Here is a 20,153-nt window from a genome sequence, read left to right as displayed (position 1 = left end):
ATCAAAACCCATCACAATCACATTTCAAAGTCAGTGATAAAGAGAGCATGATAAAGAGATAAAGAAATATCCATTATGTTCAGAGGAAAAAAGATAAGGATAACAACAAATTCTTCATTGAAAAAAATCAAGCTAGACGACAGTAGAGCAATATCTTTTTTTTTTTTTTTTTGATGGCATCTCGCTTTGTCACCCAGGCTGGAGTGGGACTACAGGTGCCTGCCACCATGCCTGGCTAATTTTTTTGCATTTTTTAGTAGAGACGGGGTTTCACTGTGTTAGCCAGGATGGTCTCGATCTCCTGACCTAGTGGTCTGCCTGCCTCGCCCTCCCAAAGTGCTGGGATTATAGGCGTGAGCCACCGTGCCCAGCTGAGCAATATCTTTAATCTACTAAAAGAAGGAAAGAAAGAGAAAAACTGGGTTGGGTGCAGTGGCTCACATCCATAATCCCAGCACTTTAGGAGGCTGAGGCAGGCAGCTTACTTGAGCCCAGGAGTTCGAGACTAGCTTGAGCAACATGGTGAAACCCTGTATCTACAAAAAATTGACTGGACATGGTGGCATATGCCCATAGTCCCAGCTACTCAGGAGGCTGAAGTGGGAGATCACCTGAGCCTGGGAGGTCAAGGCTGCAATGAGTAGTGATCACACCACAGAACTCCAGCCTGGGTAACAGAGTGAGACCATGTCTGAGAGAGAGAGAGAGAGAGAGAGAGAGAGAGAGAGAGAGAGAAAGAAAGAAAAAAAGGATGAAAAAAACCTGTCAACCTCAAATTTCATAACTGGTGGAAATATATTTCAAAAAATTAAGGTGAAATAAAGACTTTTCAGGCATAAGAAACTTGAAATAATTAGTCATTATCAAGCTTACTCTATAAGAAAGGTGAAAAAAAGAACTAGATGCAGAAGGAAAATGATACCAATGGAAATAGGTACCTAGAATAAGGAATGAAGAGACCAGAAATGTTAGCTACATGAGTAAATATATAGGACTTCACATATTTATTTAAAATTCTTTAATAAAAGATGAGTTTTTTGTTTTTGTTTTTTTATTTTTTTATTATACTTTAGGTTCTAGGGTACATGTGCACAACGTGCAGGTTTGTTACATATGTATACATGAGCCAAATTGGTGTGCTGCACCCATCAACTCGTCAGCACCCATCAACTCGTCATTTACATCAGGTATAACTCCCAATGCCATCCCTCCCCCCAAGATGATTGTTAAGCAAAACTAATTACAATGTAGTATGGGTTTATTACATATTTAAAAGGAGACTATATGACAACGATAGCAAAAGATTTGGAGGGGAAACTGGAAGTACTGCACTATTTTAAGTTTCTTACACTGTAAGTTGACATCGTATTGCTTGAAGGTAGACTGTGATAAGTTAAAGATGGGTACTATAAAACCTAAAGTAACCACTAGAATACCAAAACAAAACATTATACTTAGCAGTATCACTTTCCTTACTCCTCCAAAAAGAGATGAAATAGAATACTAAAAAATTTTAATCCAAAAGAAGGCAGAAAAATAGGAAAACCATGCAAAGAACATACGGAATAAAGAGCAAATCGCAAAATAAGAGATTTAAACCTAATAATATTGATAACCACATTAAATGAAAATGGTCTCAATATCCTATTCAGATATTCAAAGAGACCTGTATGCTGCCTATGAGAATCACACTCTAAATACAGACACACAAATGGAATAAAAGTACAAGGGCACGGTTCATATGGATTTCTTCTTTCGTAAAATGCTACTTGAAGTTCTTTTGTGGATTTTTTATTGCATGGGTTGACAAACTATAGATTATAGGCCAAATCTGACCCTCTATCTGCTTTTATATTGTCCATAAGGTAAGAATGTTCTGTATATTTTTTTAATGGTTAGGAAAAAATCAAGAGAAGAATAATACTTTGCATCATGTTAAAGTGGTATGCAATTCAAATTTCAGTGTCTATAAATAAAGTTTTATTGGAACATAGACATGCCCTTTTGTTTGCCTTTTTTTTTTTTGAGATGGAGTTTCGCTCTTGTTGCCCAGGCCGGAGTGCAATGGCACGATCTCAGCTCACCGCAACCTCCGCCTCCCAGGTTCAAGCGATTCTCCTGCCTCAGCCTCCAGAGTAGCTGGGATTATAGATGCCCACCACCGTGACCAGCTAATTTTTGTGTTTTTAGTAGAGACAGGGTCTTGCCATGTTGGCCAGACTGGTCTTGAATTCCCAACCTCAGGTGATCCACCCGCCTTGGTCTCCCAAAGTGCTGGGATTACAGGTGTGAGCGACCGTGCCCGGCTACCTACTTTTGTTTTTGAGACAGAGTCTCACTCTGTAACCCAGGTTGGAGTGCAGTGGCATGATCTTGGCCTCCACCTCCTGGGTTCAAGCGATTCTCTTGCTTCAGCTCCTGAGTGGCTGTGATTACAGGCACCCACCACCACGCTTGGCTAATTTTTGTGGTTTGAGTAGAGACAGGGTTTTACCATGTTGGCCAGCCTAGTGTCGAACACCTCAGGTGATCCGCCCACCTCAGCCTCCAAGAGTGCTGGGATTACAGGTGTGAGCCACCTCGTCCAGCCTTATCTTAACAAACTGGCTGACTGTCATGTTTACCTATTGTTTAGGCTGTCTTAGGTTATAGTGATGGTGGCTGCTACAGAAACCACCCGTGCCATCCTCATCACTTTACCCTGCTGCTCAGCATTCTACAAATCTCAGTGATGCCGTTAGAATTTGAGAGCATGTTGAGTTTTGCTGTACTGTTTCACTTTATCCTAGTTTTTAAAAATACCATTGCATACCCATCATCTCAAAGCAAGAAAATAAGAGAAATGTGGACTTTGAATGCGATGTTTTTAAGGAACAGTGGACTGTGAGTTATTTTATATTCAAATTAGATGCCACAGCATTGTGTTTTTTAATGCTATGACACTAAATAGTGCTGGAAAATACAAAATATGTCAACATTAGCAGACTGAGCACTCATCGCAATATTCCCAACTTATAGGAAAGCAACATTCAGAAAAACTAGAAAATATAAAACAAAATATCTTGTTTTAGCAGAATTTCTTCACAAAACTAAAATATGAAAGTGAGAATGAAACCAAAGTAAGTTTTTAAGTGGCTCATTCATTGGCCAAGCAAAGAAAGTCATTTATGGATTTTGAGTTAATTATATCATATTTGATTGTAGCAGTGGAAGAATTGTATTGAGACTGCATAACTTATATAAGGCCGCCATTTGGTGAGAACAGTTGCTTATAGTTACAGACATTGAGAGTAACATCCACAGTCAATTAAAAAATAAGGTAGATTATTTTGAGTAGTTTTCCCTGGCTCTTGATGGGTTGACATATATCACTGACACTGCTCAGTTGCTGGCTTTTTGAGGAGCCAACATTATATTTGAAGTAAGTGAAAAGTTAGCCACTATAAATAGTTTCTGTGGAACAAGTACTACTGAGAATATTTTCAAAGAAGTTGAGGAAAAAAAATAAGTACAATCCGAAGTAGAATCTACTAAGATACATTATAACAGATGGTTAAAATATTTGTAGAGCAGAAAACAAGCCTTAGTTGGACAAATTTACAAAGCTTGTGAAAACGTAAAGTGTTTAAAGCCTACAGTTATTTATTATTATTTGTCAGCATATATTTTATGGGAAGTCATTGAATTTATCATGCATTTTTGGACCAGTAGTGTAAATGGTTAAGTTCATTTGCTCTTGTAAACTTAACCATCTTCATTTTTGTGAGTTTTTGTCGAAGGAAATTTTTGACTTACCTTACCACACGGCAGTTTGATGGCTTAGCAGTGGTAAAGTTTTGGCAATATTATGAATTCAGGGCCAAGATTGAAAAAAAATTTTTTTCAGACAAGATCTCACTTTGTCACCCAGGCTACAGTGCAGTAGGACAATTATGGCTCACTGCAGCCTTGGCCTCCCAGGTTCGAGTGATCCTCCTGCCTCGGCCTCCTGAATTGCTGGGATTACTGATGTGAGCCACTGCACCTGGCTTGGAAACTTTTTTTAAAAGAGCCATCCTTAACCACTATTATCAAGTACTAAATGCCTCTGGATATTAGCTTCTGCTGTAGATTTGATTATCTTTCTTAATTCAACCTAAAACTGCAAGACAAAACAGCAATTATATGCATACCTTATGCTGTGGAAAAGTCATTTTCCACATGACAACATTGTTTGAATCAAAAGTAGTGTCAAGTTGTTTTATACACTTCCCATGTCAAAAAGTTAAATCAATAAATGAGGTTGCCATTGTCCAGGTAATAATATCCTAGTTCTAACTAGTAAACTTGCTGGGCTCTTGGAATTAATAAATGAAAAAAATGTTTATGATTTATTTGGGCAACATATTACAGCTCTGATGAGAAGAGTTCTAGGTTCTAGCATTGGATGTGTCAGTGGTATATCAAATGTACACTGTGGTGTCAATAACACACTTTCTTGTGGACAAAAATGAAATAAGACTTTTGGTTGATGAAAAGAGATTGCTAAAATATACAGAAATAATACCTTGTAATTTTATAGAATTGAGTTTCCAAAAGAATCTAAAATGGCTTTTAGCTTTAATTAAACCAGATATTACACAGAAAATAGTCTGTTGACAGATGTACTGGCAATAGGCCATTCCCTTGGGCTAAAACGATATCAGTTAAATTGGTTGTATTCAGACAACTATTCTAGGAATCATGTTGTCTCCTATGACTCTATTTCACTAACATGTTTTTATCATGACTTTCAAAATATCAGAGCTTTAAAAAATGGCCAGAGGAATACCTTTACAGTCATGAGTTAAAGGTTTCAAACTAAGATTTATTATTATTAAGGAGCTGTTTTATGAACATTCATTCTAATACATGTGATAGAATAAAATGTAACTGAAATTACATGATGAAGAAATTGAGATGGAGAATGACTTATTTAAGTCAATATGATAGGAAATATGACCCCCAAATTATTATTTCCTAGCTCATGTTTATGCTAGAGTGTCCTTGTGAGGAAGAACTCATTTGTGGACAAATAAGATTGGTAAACAGCTCTTCCTTTTATAGAAAAACTGTCTATTGAAATTGAATATGAATCCATCTTTATATGGCAAAGTAAGAGTTTTTTATAAATTACATTTTACTAGACACGGTCTCACTCCTGAAATCTTTCTTTGATTGTTTTATTCGTTAATTTAATTTTTAAAATTAGGTTTTTTAAAATATGGAGATGGAGTTTCACTATGTTGTCCAAGCTGGAATACAGTGACTCTTCACAGGTACCATCCCACTACTCATCAGCATGAGAGTTTTACTGACTCCATTTGCAACCTGGGACAGTTTACCCCTTGTTTTACTTTTTAAATTTGGCAACTTTAAAATCTTTCATCAGGATTCTGACCATTTATTCTCTAGCTACTAGTTCTAATAAAAAAAATAATTTGACTTGTCTAGAAGTTATTGTGAGACTAGCAGTTAATAACTGCAACAATAAAGTTTTAAGTGATGAAATGATATTAGTCAGGTGCTTAAAATCAGGTTGACAACTATTCCCAATAATTTCCCTCAGGGACAATACTATTTATTAGAAACAATTAATAAATGTAAGGACAGTAATGTTGGGTCTTTCAGTACTAATTTGGTTTTTCAGTTGAAGCAAGTATCTGCTAAAAGAAATGTCTCACATATTAATATAACTGCTGGTAAGAATGCCTGTTCCACTCAAAAGATTCTGAAAAGATTTGAAAGATAAGTTGTAATAGACAAACATTAACACAGTAAAGAAAAAATAGCAAATTTTGTGGAGTGGAAATTCAAATGGAATTATAGGGATTGATATTTCTGCCTGGAGTAGTAAACCACGGAATTCCTAAACTCAGAAGTTAATCAGATAATTATATTGTGCTATGGAGGTTAATGCTATATCCATTATTTGATTATTAAGTGAAATTCTATCCACCATCTTTTCATGTATGCCAGTAAAATTGAACTCCTCAGCCCTATTTTAAAATCTAAATACTATCTAACAAAATTCTAGAACCTTGCCTTCAAAATTAACAAAAAGAATTTCAGGAAGAGATGAAGATGCCCCCTTTCCTCTCGAGCTCTTTCTCTATCATAAAATTAGCTTTCTAAACCGAAATGAATGCTTGTGAATATTCACAGCTGTAAACCACTTATTCTATTTTCTGATAGTATAAATCCTATCTTGCAGGTATATATTAAACAAAGAGGTCTTGCAAAAGTTAAAAACAAAAACAAAAACAAAAAACAAACTTAGAATGGTTGCCATGTCCTGTGGAAATAATCTCTAAAAGAAACATGCTATTCTGATGGGTTGTTTTAGCTGACAATTTGTTGCTCTGCTAACAAAGTTTTAAGAAACATCTCAGTATTTCTAAACAGAATAAATACTTGTAAGATTTTTCTGTCATTCAGAGGCGAATTATTGACATTTTTGTTTTCTTCCAAATGCATGATAAGGAAAAAGGAAAGCCTGTAACTCTACTAGAATTCTTATTTTAACAGAGATGGAAAGCTTTATTTTACTTCAATTTAAAGTAGGAAACCTTGTTTTCTGTGGCTTTTCTCTGTTAAGATCCCATTTGTTATACAAAGGTGAATTTTGTTAAAATAATTAGAAGAAAATTAACAAATTATTACTTACCTCTTCTATATTCCTCTACTCCCCACACTTGTTTAAGCATGACTTTGACATACATTATGCTGGTCATTCCATCACTAATTATGAATACATATAAATATCTTGTTTATGCATATTACCAGTCATGATTACACAATTCTTTTTAACTTGTATAACAACTAGTACAGAATCATTTCTAAAGCACACATGACTCTGAATTGTTAGACATTATTTTAACTAAAATCTTATTTTCTGGGGGAAGGAAAAACTAAACCTCTTTCTTATATTAAAACTCTTAAAGTGTGTGTTTTCATTTCATTACTTTTTCTTATCTATTTAATTCTGAGCTCTTTTTTTCTAGCTTATTCTTGGTCTCTTCTTTAGTACTCTAGTTATCCTATTACAGGTACTAAATATTCTCTATTTTTGGTTAAAGATATCCAGAACAGAAAGGCTTCCTTTCATCTTTCACTGAGAGTTACCTGTTAACCATGAGACTTACCTGGCCTCCTTAATGATGTGGGTCATCTCAGCACAGCTCACATACATGCACAGACACATGAATGCATTGCATGTGTGTACACCACATACATGCATCATTTAAAATAAAAATAATATACATACTCCTTGAATTTGTGCTGTATCTATGGCTAATATTGCTGTCAAGCTTCCTGTGCTGTTTTCCTTTTCATCAAACCAGGCAATATCCTAGAGAAAAGGAGAATTAACATACGGTTGTCAAAAACCTTTTTTTTTTCTCTGACTTGTGATTTTTCTGCTGTAAGTCAGAAAATATTTACCTGCCTCCTCACTCACAAGTACTTAATTATTATAAAATACTATGGATCAAATGACTTTTGCTTCTTTTTTCATGAAGATCTGTCTTTATATATAAACTGAAGAACTTAAGCCCAAGAACTTGGACTCATTACTCATTACTGTATTGTATAATAATCAATGTTAAATTAAAATGGTCATTTTAAACCATCAAGTGATTTATAATTTTACTCCATAAGTTATTTGTGAAGAGCAGACACAATTCAAAAGTAAGGCAATGAAGGCTACAGCAGTGGCTCACACCTGTAATTCCAACAATTTGGGAGGCCAAGGTGGGAGGATTGAGTCTAGGGGTTCAAGACCAGCCTGGCCAACATGGTGAAACTCTGTCTCTACAAAAAACGCAAACATTAACTGGGCCTGGTGGTGTGCAGTTGTAGTCCCAGCTGCTTGGGAGGCTGAGGTGGGAGGATTGCTTGAGCCTGGGAGGCAGAGATTGCACCACTGCACTCCAGCTTGGATGCCGGAGTGAGACCCTGTCTCACACACATACACACACACACACACAAAAGTAAGGCAATAAACAACACAATTTAGAAATATTTTCAAAACTTTCTACCTAAACTAACTAATGATAAAACATTTATCTCCTTCTCTTTAGGGGCCACATAATAAAGATTTTCCCTGATGCTTCACATTACCTCCTAGAACTTACATCAGTGGGCATTGTGAGAAGCTAAAAGGGCAGAAGGCTGTGAAACCCTTGAAGTTAAGAGGTATGCAATCTAAAGAAGGAGTCAGATCAAAACTATAAGCAATAAAAGCATAATGTAATAACCAATTTTATTTTCAACAGCAAGTGGAGACAGCACATTTTAGCGCTTCTCAGCCTGAGGAATTCTGATTTCCTCTTATAGCTATGGAATGTTTCCTCACACTCACTGGAACCACTTGTATCGCTTGTAGATTAAAACCAGGTGGAAACTGTCTCTGAGAGATGGTTTATTTTTAGTGAGTAAAGAACAAAAAAAATCTTGGCTTATTGCAACCCAGCCAGGGCTCTGAGGTCCAGGTAACAGGCAAAACAAAGGCATAGCAGGTTGAGGGCTGTGCCTTAATCATGCACATCATATGTTAGATGAAAACTTTTATGGAGGAATGTGGTAGAAGTCAGGCATGATCGCACCACCCTGAGCCCCACTGTGTTGGGAAGGTGTCTCCATGAGCTTTGGGTTCTAGATGCCCAAAGAGCATCCTGTGGAGATTACAGTCTGCACCGGACAGTAGCCACTTTGAAAGCACAATCCCAGGCAAGATCCTAACATACTGTGAATACACAGCAGCAACAATAAGAAACACAATACCACTGAACTGAAAGACGTTACCTGCTTTTTATTGTGTACTCTCTCTCCAAAATTAAGATATTTTATATATTTTCTAATTGGCTCTAGATTTCAACATGACATGGAATGCACAGATAATTTTAAGATACAGTATAAGGTAAAAAATATGAAAAGAATTTATTATTGAATATTACATTCCTGATTCCATAGTAACTTGCTGTAAAACACCATGCATAGGTACATATGTGATTAATCTTAGTCATTATCTGATGTTCAGTTGGCAAGATGTCTGAAATTGCTTTTTGTCAAGATAGCAATTGTGTACTCCAGGGATTGTTTTCCAGTACAGGCAATATATGTGAAAACATTTAGGGAGGCCAAGACGGGCGGATCACGAGGTCAGGAGATCGAGACCATCCTGGCTAACATGGTGAAACCCCATCTCCACTAAAAATACAAAAAAAAAAAAAAAAAAATTAGCCAGGTGTGGTGGTGGGTGCCTGTAGTCCCAGCTACTCGGGAGGCTGAGGCAGGAGAATGGTGTGAACCCAGGAGGCAGAGCTTGCAGTGAGCCAAGATCGCGCCACTGCACTCCAGTCTGGGTGACAGAGCAAGACTCCGTCTCAAAAAAAAAAAAAAAAAAAAAAAAAAAAGAAAACATTTAGCAGTGTTTCTGGTACTTAGGTGGTGAGTAAAAATTAGCTTGCATCCTCTCTTCCTGAAAGGAATATAATTATAAGAAAGGCCACCACTTTTGATACCAGTAGATATCCAGTTTTTTTCTGCCAATAATTCTACTTGAAATAAAAAGCAATAAAACCATCATAAGTGCTTGGCATGTATTCCCTCATTTAATCATCACAACAACTCTATGAGATAGATAAGATGATTACCCACATTTTAGAAGTAAAAATACTAAGGCACTTAGAGGTACTTAGAGATTAAGTAATGTGTCCAAGGCCACATAGCTGGCAGGTGCTGAGGCCAGGATTTGAACCGCAGCAACCAGAGGCCAGAGTTTTTATTTTCAATTTTTTTTGGATTTGCTTTTATTAAAGATGGACTTTATGCTAAGTGTATGGTGTACCTTAAGATATTGCCTGACACAGTGTTAGCAAGCAATTAAAAAACGAAACTACCATAACATAAAGATAATAGCTGTAGTTTGGGGGAGAAATGAGGTTACATTTAAAGTCATGGAACTCATTACTTAAAAAGAATTTCTGGCTGGGCACAGTGGCTCATGCCTGTAATCCCAGCACTTTGGCAGGCTGAGGTGGGCAGATCACTCGAGGTCAGGAGTTTGAGACCAGCCTGGCCAACATGGTGAAACTCCATCTCTACTAAAAATACAAAAGAATTAGCCAGGTGTGATGGTGTGTGCCTGTAACCCCAGCTACTTGGGAGGTTGAAGCAGTAGAATTGCTTGAACCCAGGAGGCAGAGCTTGCAGTGAGCCAAGATCACACCATTGCACTCCAGCCTGGAGCAAGACTCCATCTCAAATAAATAAATAAATAAATAAATCCATTAAATGTAATACTAATTGTGTAGTTAGGCTCAATGAATATTTTTTGTTAAAAAAACATTTTTTTTTTTAACTTTCAAGTTCAAGAGTACATGTGTAGATTTGTGATACAGGTAAACTTGTGTCATGAGGGTTTGTTGTACAAATTATTTAAGTTGTTAATCAATTATCTTGTTCTGCCTGTCGTCTGACTGAAGAATTACAGCTGAGTTTCATGACCTGTTTCTCATGCTCCAGGACTGATTACCTCAGATCCTTTTGGAATTAGCTTAGGTAAATTTTGAAGCCCCTAGTGATCACCATCAATGCTATCATAATTTAAAGAACCGCAAGAAGCCTTAGCCAATCTAATTTAGAGGGAAATGGGGAAAAATAAACTTCTTACATGCTCAAAAACTCAATAGCTCTATAGATAATTATTTATCATTAAGAAATGTAAACTTAGCTTTGAAACACAATGAACAATGAATTATTCAGTGATCGAAGTCAGCAACACTTAGAACATTCTTTTCAACAGGAAGAATCTAAAGTAATCACATAAAATATGGATTTTGTATCTACAAAAATACCACACCTGTTTCTATACATACCTCTACCTCAAATGAGGTTTAACAATGGTTATAAAAAGCACTGCAAGTCTCAGCATGGTTGTTAAATTTTAAAAAGTCTTATCTTATGACAAAAATCAGGTAATAAGAGTTAGATAAAACTGCACACTAGGAACTTCCCTTACTATAGACAAAGCAAAATTGTGAAGATGCTTACAAAGAAAGGGCGAAATATACTAGTCTTCTTTTTCTCCAATTTTGAAAAGTAAAGCTAAGAATCAAAAGGCGTGCTGAAGGAGGAAGAAGGAAACACAACTTATGGGGATATTTAATAACGTGCTAAGTGGCTTAGACTTTCTGCGCAAGTCTTTGTTAAGTATGTGCATGATATTTTAAAACCCAGAGTTTATGGCTGATAGTTTGAAGCATCCTTATGAGCAGAAGCTACTTTATCCAAAAATGTTACAGTCTTAATGTTCACATGGCTAATGCTAGACGGAGGATTAATGTCCAGTATTAACCATCAAAATACTAGATTAACCACAGTTTCTCTCATTAAACTGGCTCATGGCCTTGAGATTCCTCCACTAAAAGCTTTCTGTGGACAGAAAGGAAGTTCAAAGTATGCTTGGAAAAATTAAAATTTATATTCTTTATATTCTTCTGTATAAAAACAAACATCTAGGCATTCAGGAAACATTTTCAAAAGTTTCTAGAAATTTAAAATAAATGTATTTGAATGGGGAAAAAGATAAATTTTTAAAACAAAATAAAAATGAGCAGAAATTGTCAACAAATGTGAAATATAGTGTTAGTTAATTAAAGTCTCAACTTACTTCATGGAAGACATAAAGTATTCATAAAGTAAAAAATAATAATGTACTAGTTTAACATGAGAGGTATGTGCTGGCATCAAATTGATTTATGATCCTATAAGTAGACTTTTGTTTTTCTGGATTAAGAAGTGTCTTCGAATGTGGAACAAGAAGCAGAGATGGGACCTTTTTGAACAGAAGGTGTAAGGTCACTGATTGCTTTAGAGCATCGTGTTGCCGTGGGAAACCTCCGACTTGCTTCTCTGCATTTTGTATCTTGTAGCTCCCTAACAGTACAGTTGTTGCATGGTAGCCTTCAGAGTACTGCTCCTAAAAGTCATAAGACTTTAAAATGGGTTTTGATGACTCAGTTGGAGTGACAGTAACTCTATTTCTGAAAAGAAATCACCTTGGCAGGAAGCTATTTGCTCCTGCCTGGTGAGCTTTCCTGACAGAAAGTGAGGTGAAGGGCTACTAATGATTACTGGCTTTCAGGGTAACCCAATCCATTTTAGCCTCGTGAAAGAAGTTTAGAGGTGCCAGTCTGAGACATTCCTTCCATTTGCCCCCAAGACTCACTTCTCAAGATTATTACTTGATCCACCTATTTTTAGTTATTTCACAGAGGTGACTGATTATCTGCATGAGGCAGGCAGACCTGGCAGCTAGACCGATGTTATCTGAGTTCAGGACTCTTCTGATAAAGGCAGAGAGATTGGCTGCTTTAAGAAGTGTAGAGTCAAAAAACTTAAGCTATGTGCATGGATTAGAACCAGAGAAATTAACAACTTCTTTTCTGATACATTCCCAAGATATTGTAGCTCTTACTTCTCCTTTTTAATTTGGCCTTTGATTCCATCATTCATTAAAAGAAAGACTTGTCAAGACGAATGCAAGGAACAATGAGTAGATCCTACGTTCTTTTCTATAAGCTGTATTTTTTAACATCACACTTTTGGACTTGCTTCTTTTAGAAAAATATAAGACTTCTGACATCAAATTTTTGCTGCTCAGAACAAAAAGAGTGTGCCTTCAAAGAAAGATTATGTCAAAAATTGACTCGAGACAGCATTAAAGCTAGAATGTTTTACAATAAATTTTAAATTAAATAAGAAAAATTCAACTTAACACTGACCTGATATAACATGGCTTTGAAGGCCAAGTGTCTTAATCTCATGGTTAAAATTTCCCCTGCTCTGCCATAAAATAATCCCTGAAAAACAAACAAACAAAAATCTACATTCTTTTCCTTTGTAACATTTAGTTGATATATTTTTAACTTAAATAGAATGGCAACAAAAAGTAATCATGCTCAGGCTTGTTTAATTTATTAAAAGCTTACCTGCATGAAATAACTGACAAAGCAAATGACACCCAAAATGACAAATATCATTGAATACATTTCTGCATCATGCTTTAATGTGGTTTTATCCTTGTTTCCAAACATCTGAAAAGGAACAGATTTTTATCAGATATTTGGGGGAAAAGATAAAAGAAGCAGAAAAAGTGAAAATTTCTGTATATCAAGAGTTTTAAAATACATTTCTTTCTTTCTTTCTTTTTTTTTTTCCTTTTTTGAGACAGAATCTTGCTCTGTCGCCCAGGCTGGAGTGCAGTGTCATGATCTCAATCTCGGCTCACTGCAACCTTTGCCTCCCAGGTTCAAGCGATTCTCATACTTCAGCCTCCTGAGTAGCTGGGATTACAGGCGCGCACCACCACACTCAGCTAATTTTTATATTTTTAGTAGAGATGGGGTTTCACCATATTGGGCAGGCTGGTCTTGAACTCTTGACCTCAACTGATCCGGCTGCCCCAGCGTCCCAAAGTATTGGGATTATAGGCGTGAGCCATTGCACCAGGCTTAAAATAAATTTCAACGTAAAAATAAAACCATACACACATTTCTGTGGAACAAAGTGCACCATGATGCTATCATCTGCATTCATTGTCTATGACAAAAAATAACTTGCTTTGAATTCTCTTAAACTATGTAAATATGAGATCTGAAAAATGAGTCATCTATCTGCTATCATTATCACAGTGTATTTCCCAAGAAACCACCAGTTTGTTTGAATTATTATTTTGAATAATTTTGGATCACTCAAGTTTCTTAGTATTCTTCTAGTTAAGTAGTACCTGCAAGGTGAGGCTTCTTAATGTGCCCCTAGAATTGTTCTTAAAAATTAGTAATTATACATACACAGGCATTTATATTGATAGTATAGCTGTGCAAATTAGGGAGACTAAAATTCCAGGCTAGAACTTTAGTTAACATTGAAAAGTAAGCATGGATCTTGTAAGATCTTTAAACCCACCAACTGCCCTGAGTCCTTTAGCACAATTCCAAACTCTTGTTATTTCTTCTCCCTGAGCTGGCTGGTAAGAAAAGAAATTGCAACCGTTCCCACTAGTTGAAAGGAAAGTAGTTGTATTTGCCTATTTTATTTTTTCAGTGTTTTGGAATGCTGATCCAGCACTGGAGTCAAAATTAGAAAACAAAGCAATTTCTTCACTGATTGCCCAGTCAACAAGGCCCAGCCACACACTTTACAATAGATGCTGGCTTATCTCCTGGGAACATTAATTAACCTTCCTATTATGGACCCCACACCAGGGGCAGCCCACTAAAAGTCCCAAATTTCCCCTTGTGGATCAGACTGCTATAAGCTTGTTCTCTCAGGTCATACTTTCTTTAAATTGCTAAAGTATTAACAAATTTGTTTTACTTACGGTTATAATTTTTGCAAAGATGATGGAAAATACTGGATGAACAGTTCCATTTAGAACAGAAGCCAATGTCCCCAGAACCACAAAAGGCCATTCAGACTTGTTTAACTTTAAAATTTTTAATAGAGAGACTTCAGGAAGACTTATCTAAAAATAAAATGTGTTTGTTAAAAATGTCAGTTTGTGTGCATAATAGAATCTAGAGAAGTTAGTCCATCATAAACAGAATTATAATGTATAACATCAAATATAACAGAGAGCAGGGTAGAAAATATTTTTCTTAAAAAAATTCACCACCCATATTATTAATGATGACCCTAAAGCATAAAATAAAAGAAGCTTTGCCAAAAGTGACTATTTGTGCAATATCACTCTTTGGCATTTCACTCAGTTGCTATCATTTAAAAAGTACAATTAACTCACATGTAATTGTCAAGGGTCACAAAAGAAATGATAGGTGTATTTTTCTTTACTCTTGTTAAACTGGATGGAATATTGTACTACGGGATAAGAAAAAATCCAGGCAGAAGCTAAGAAAAGAAAATGCAGAAGGTAAAGGTTTCATTACGATCTCAAACTTGAAAGTTGGAAAGTTTCATGATGTATTTACAGAAACATTTTCCTAATACCTTCGCTTGTTTTGGGGTTCTTATTTACAAGCAAAATATTGCAATATCTGAGCACATTATTTAAACTCACCAAGCCTGTCTCCTCATTTCTCCAAGGGGAATGGTATCAGTTCCTATCTTGTAGGATTATTTGTACAATTAAGCTTTATTCAGTACATTGGCATTCCCTGTATTTGCAAACAATGAACACCCAATAAATGCTAGCAGCCATTGCTGTTTCTGATGTTATTACAGAGGAGGGATTATATTACACAAAATTTCAGGTTTTATACAGAGAAAGCACAATGCAAGTAGTCATTCTGGCTCTGCCAGCCCTTCCTAGGATACGTGGAAGGTGACAAGGGGAGGTAGTGGTCACAGTGGTCAGAGGATAAATAATACAATAACCATCTCTCTTTGCTCTTGTCTGCAATAAGTAGGTATTTATTTCAGACTCTTAAAAATTCTTGTGTACAGCTTTGTGGTGAGTAATTTTTCTGAGTAGGGAAGTAGACAGTGAGTTCTTTGGTATTTCATTCATTAAAACTTCCTCATGGCATTCACTCTTTATGAACCTAATAACCAGAGAATTCCTCAAGAAAGACTATAAAACAGTTTATAATTCTTGTTCTATTCTCAGTCTGGCCACTATAATGCAGACTATTGTTTGGACAACAGAACTTTGAAATTCTGATGCCTTTAAAGTCCATTTTCAGGCTGGCTAACCCACATTTATATTGGGTTACTTAATAATTTGATTGTATCTATCATCTTTTCTGCTGAAGTTTTCTAAAGCTCATCATCAAAAAGGGCACAACATTTCAGTTAGGTCACTATTCAAAAGAATATACAGAAATTAAGTTGCACACTAACTCTTTATCAGGCACTGAGCATGGAGCTAAGTGCTTTACAAAATTACCTTATTTTGTAAGGAAATTAAGGTTTAGCATGTCCCAGGGCACCAGTAAATTGCAGAGCCAGGAAATTAGGAGGGCTATCTTCCTCCTATAGAATGATCTACATTACATAGGTAATTTAAAGACGTTCTTTTGCCTCTGGGAAAATACACAATAAAAGATTAAAAATGGTATCATTTAAATGGTGGTGTCAAGATAGAAAAGAATTAAATAAGATAAAAACAAAACAAAAATTTTGGTAAAATAATAAAATAGGCTGTGTTACTTAAATATGAGACAGGTTATACATGTATTAAAGTAATCTGATACGAAAACATAAAATTATAGACATAAAGAGATACGACATAAGTGTTAAAAAGTTAAAAAGTGATACCTAAAATATTTTAAATTTCATTTGATGCAATTTAGAGCTTTCTTGAGTTATAGTTTTCATATAACAAAGTGCACATATTTGCAATATATAATTTGATAAATTTGAACACAACTACACACTCATGAAAACATAAAAAAAGTCAAGATAATAAACATATCCATTAACCCTAGAAGTTTTCTCCTGCTTTTTTTATCATCCCTCTCTCCACAGTTCTTAGTTACCAGTCCTCTTCCTCCCTTCCTCCTGCAACTACTGATATGCTTTCAGTCACTACAGATTAGTTTGCATTTTTAGAACATTATATAAATGAAATAATACATTATCTACTCCTTTTCAGATAGCTTCTTTTGCTCAACATACTTATTTTGACATTTATCTATGCTGCTGCATAAATCAGCATATCATTTCTTTTTATTGCTGCATAGTATTTCATTGTATGGCTATCTCACAAATTATTTATCCATCTACCTGTTGATATAAATTTGAGTGGTTCCCACTTTTAGACTATTACACATGAAACTGCTATGAACATTCATATACAAGGCTTTGTGTGAACATATACTTTCATTTCTCTTGAGCAAATATCTAGAAATGAAATGGCTGGATCATTTAGTAGGTGGATGTTTCACTTTTAAAGAAACTGACAAATTGTTTTCCAAAGTAGCTTTAGCATTTTATACTCCCACCAGTTAAATAAGCTCCAGTTGTGCCCCACCATCACCAATATTTGGCACAGTCGGCCTTTTTAGATTTAACCATTCTAACAGGTGCATAGTGATTTCTCATTGTGATCTTCTTTTGCATTTCTGTAATGACTAACCACATTGGGCGTTTTTTGTGTGCTCATTTCCAATCTGCTCATCTTCTTTAGCAAAATGCCTATTCAAATCTTTTGCCGACATTTAATTGGGTTGTTTGTATTTTTATTATTGCGCTTTGGGAATTCTTTATATTTTTTGGATACAAGTCGTGATCAGATATGTGATTTACAAATATTTTCCCCTAGTTTATGGTCTATCCTTTTCATTTTCTTTAAAGTGTTTTACAGATAATGAAGTTCTTGATTTTGGTAATGTCTGACTTATCAATTTTTTTCATTTGTAAATTATGCATTTGTTGTTATATTTAGGAAATCTTTGCTTAACACAAAGTCATGAAGTTTTTAAATTGCATTTTCTTATAGAAGTTTTATTATTTTAGGTTTTACAGTAAGGGTTTTAATCTATTTTGAGGTAATTTTCATCTGTGGTTTGAGGTATGGGTTGTGGTTATTTTGTCTATAGACATATAATTGATCCGAATCATTTTTTGAAAAAAAATTTTAATTGAATTGCCTTTGAACTTGTGTTGAAAAGCAACTGACCACTTATATGTCAGACTACTTCTCAACTCTCTTTTCTGTTCCATTGATCTATTTGTCTATTTGTATGCCAATGAAATGTTTTGATTACTATAGTTCTATAGGTAATTGAAATGAGAATTAGTAATTAGCTTTATATAGTAGTTGAAACAGAATTGAAATCAGGTAGTATCCCTCTTCCAACTTTGTTCTTTTTTAAAAAAATTTATTTGACTATTTTGGCTATCTGCATTTCCATGTGAATTCAATTTGGGGAGAAAGAACATCTTAACTATATTGAATTTTCTTGTTCACTCACATTGAAAATATCTTTTAATTTATTTAGTCTATTTTTCTCGGTAATTTTTCTCTATAATATTTTACAGATTTCAGTGTGTGGATTTTATAATTTCTTATCACATTTATTCCCAATAATTTACTATTTTGGTACTCTTGTACATAAAATTATTTTTTTAATTTTAACTTCCCACTTTCCATTTGTAGTATATAGAATTGGGGTTGATTTTAGTATATTGTCACGTATTCTACAACCTTGCTAAACTTTATTAGTTTTAGTACGTGTGTGTGTGTGTGTGTGTATGTGTAGATTCCATAAGATTGTTTGCATAAGTGATCATGCCATCTGTGAATAAAGACACTCCTACATATCCCTTTCCTACCTGGATGCTTTTATTTCCTTGCCTTATTGAACAGGCCAGAACTTCCAGTAGAATGTTCAATAGATGTAGTGTATGCCCTTGCCTTGTTCTTGATCTTAATCTTTCACCAGTTAGTATGTTAGCTGTTGTTTATTGTAGCTGCCTTTTATCAGGTTGAAGGAATTTCTTTTAATTCTTTGCTTGCTGAGAGTTATCAGAAATGGATGGTGTATTTTATCAAATGGGTTTTCTGCATTGATTGAGATAATTGGTTTTTTCTTTTTAATTTTTTTAATTAGGAGAATTACATTAATTTCTGAATGTTAAACCAACTTTTCACTTCTTAGAACAATCCTGCTTGGTGATGACATATTATTCTTTTTCTATATTGTTGGATTAGATTTGTTAAATTTTGTTAAGAATTCTTTCATCTATTTTATGGCTGATATTTGTCTATAATTTTATTTTTTAAATCTCATTGTCTAATTTTGATATCAGAGTAATGATGTTGGTCTAATAGAACAAGAACTTCTTCCTTATCACTTTTTTATTAATAGGATTCATCAGTAAAGCCATATGGCTTGATTTTTTTTTTTTTTAAGGGAAAAAAGAATTTAACTACAGATTTGCTTTTTAAAAATAAATGTAAGAATATTCAAACTATCAATTTATTCTTGAGTGGGCTTTGATAGTTTGTAAACTTTAGGGAATTTGCTCATTTCATCTGAGTTGTAGAATTTGTTTGCCTAAATGTTTTAATAAGATTATTTTATTCATCTTTAAATATATGTAGAATCTGTAGTGATGTCAGCTCTTTCATTCTTGATGTTGGCAGTTTGTATCTTCTTTTTTTTCTTGCTCAATGAGTTCAATATTGATGTTCCCAGAGAACCAACTTTGGATTTGATTGATTTTTCTTTATTATTTTCTTCCTTCTGGTTTCTTAAGGTGGAAACTTAGTATATTAATTTGAGATTTTTAGATAGTATAGGTGTTTAGTGGTACAGATTTCTTCCTCAGTATCACTTTAAGCTTCCTACACATTTTGATATGTTCAGTGTTCATATCCAGATTTCCATCTAGTATCACTTTCCTTCTGCCCAAATGACTTCCTTTAATATTTCTTGTAGTATAGGTGTGCTGGTAGTGAATTATTTTAACATTTTATTTACAAAAATGTCTCAATTTTGCCTTCATTTTTATTAGGCATTTTTCTGTAAATAGCATTCTAATTTGAGGTGCTTTTTTTTTTTTCTTTCAGTGCTTTAAAAATATTGCTCCATTATCTTCTTGTTTGCATTATTTCTAATGAGAAGTTTGTAGCTTTCTTGTCTTTTCCCTCATCTATATTGTGTCAGTTTCTCTGGATGCTTTAGTAGTTTTCTCCTTAACACTGGTTTTAAGCAGTTTGATTATGATATACCTAGGTATAGGATTTCTTATGTTTCTTATACTTAGAATTTATTGAGCTTCTTGAATCTGTGGATTTTAAGTTTTCATCAAATTGGCAAATTTTTAAAGCATTATTTCTTCAATGGTTTGGACTTCCTTTGGGGACATATGTACATATGTAATACAGTTATAATAAATGCTTAATGTCTCTACTAACTCTACTAAGTGTGCCATTTCTGGGTCTATTTCTATTGATTGATTTTTCTCTTCATTTTGGGTACATTTTTTTCTGCTTTTTTGCTTGCCTGGTGATTTTTGAATGGATGCCAGACATTGTAAATTTTATACTTTTGGGGACTAAATATTTTTGAATTCTTGTATATGTTATTGAGTCTTGTTCTGGAACACATTTAAATTACTTGGAAACAGTGTAATCCTTTTGAGGCTTGCTATTAGAATTTGTT

General features: G+C 34.7%; 1 protein-coding gene across 1 annotated transcript in view; it reads right to left on the bottom strand.

Moving 5' to 3' along the window:
• Positions 1–20,153, bottom strand: part of LOC105475664 (ATP binding cassette subfamily B member 5) — a 126,959-nt gene that overhangs the window by 41,193 nt on the left and 65,613 nt on the right. Inside the window, exons 16-19 of the mRNA XM_011731124.2 lie at positions 14,405–14,548; positions 13,014–13,118; positions 12,807–12,884; positions 7,286–7,369 (exon numbers count right to left, since the gene is read on the bottom strand). Of these exons, the coding sequence (XP_011729426.2) occupies positions 7,286–7,369; positions 12,807–12,884; positions 13,014–13,118; positions 14,405–14,548 (411 nt within the window). The remainder of the gene's footprint in view (positions 1–7,285; positions 7,370–12,806; positions 12,885–13,013; positions 13,119–14,404; positions 14,549–20,153) is intronic.

The sequence above is a fragment of the Macaca nemestrina genome, chromosome 4 (assembly GCF_043159975.1).
Source record: "Macaca nemestrina isolate mMacNem1 chromosome 4, mMacNem.hap1, whole genome shotgun sequence".
Taxonomy (NCBI): Eukaryota; Metazoa; Chordata; class Mammalia; order Primates; family Cercopithecidae; genus Macaca; species Macaca nemestrina.
This window is presented reverse-complemented; position numbering and strand designations above follow the sequence as displayed.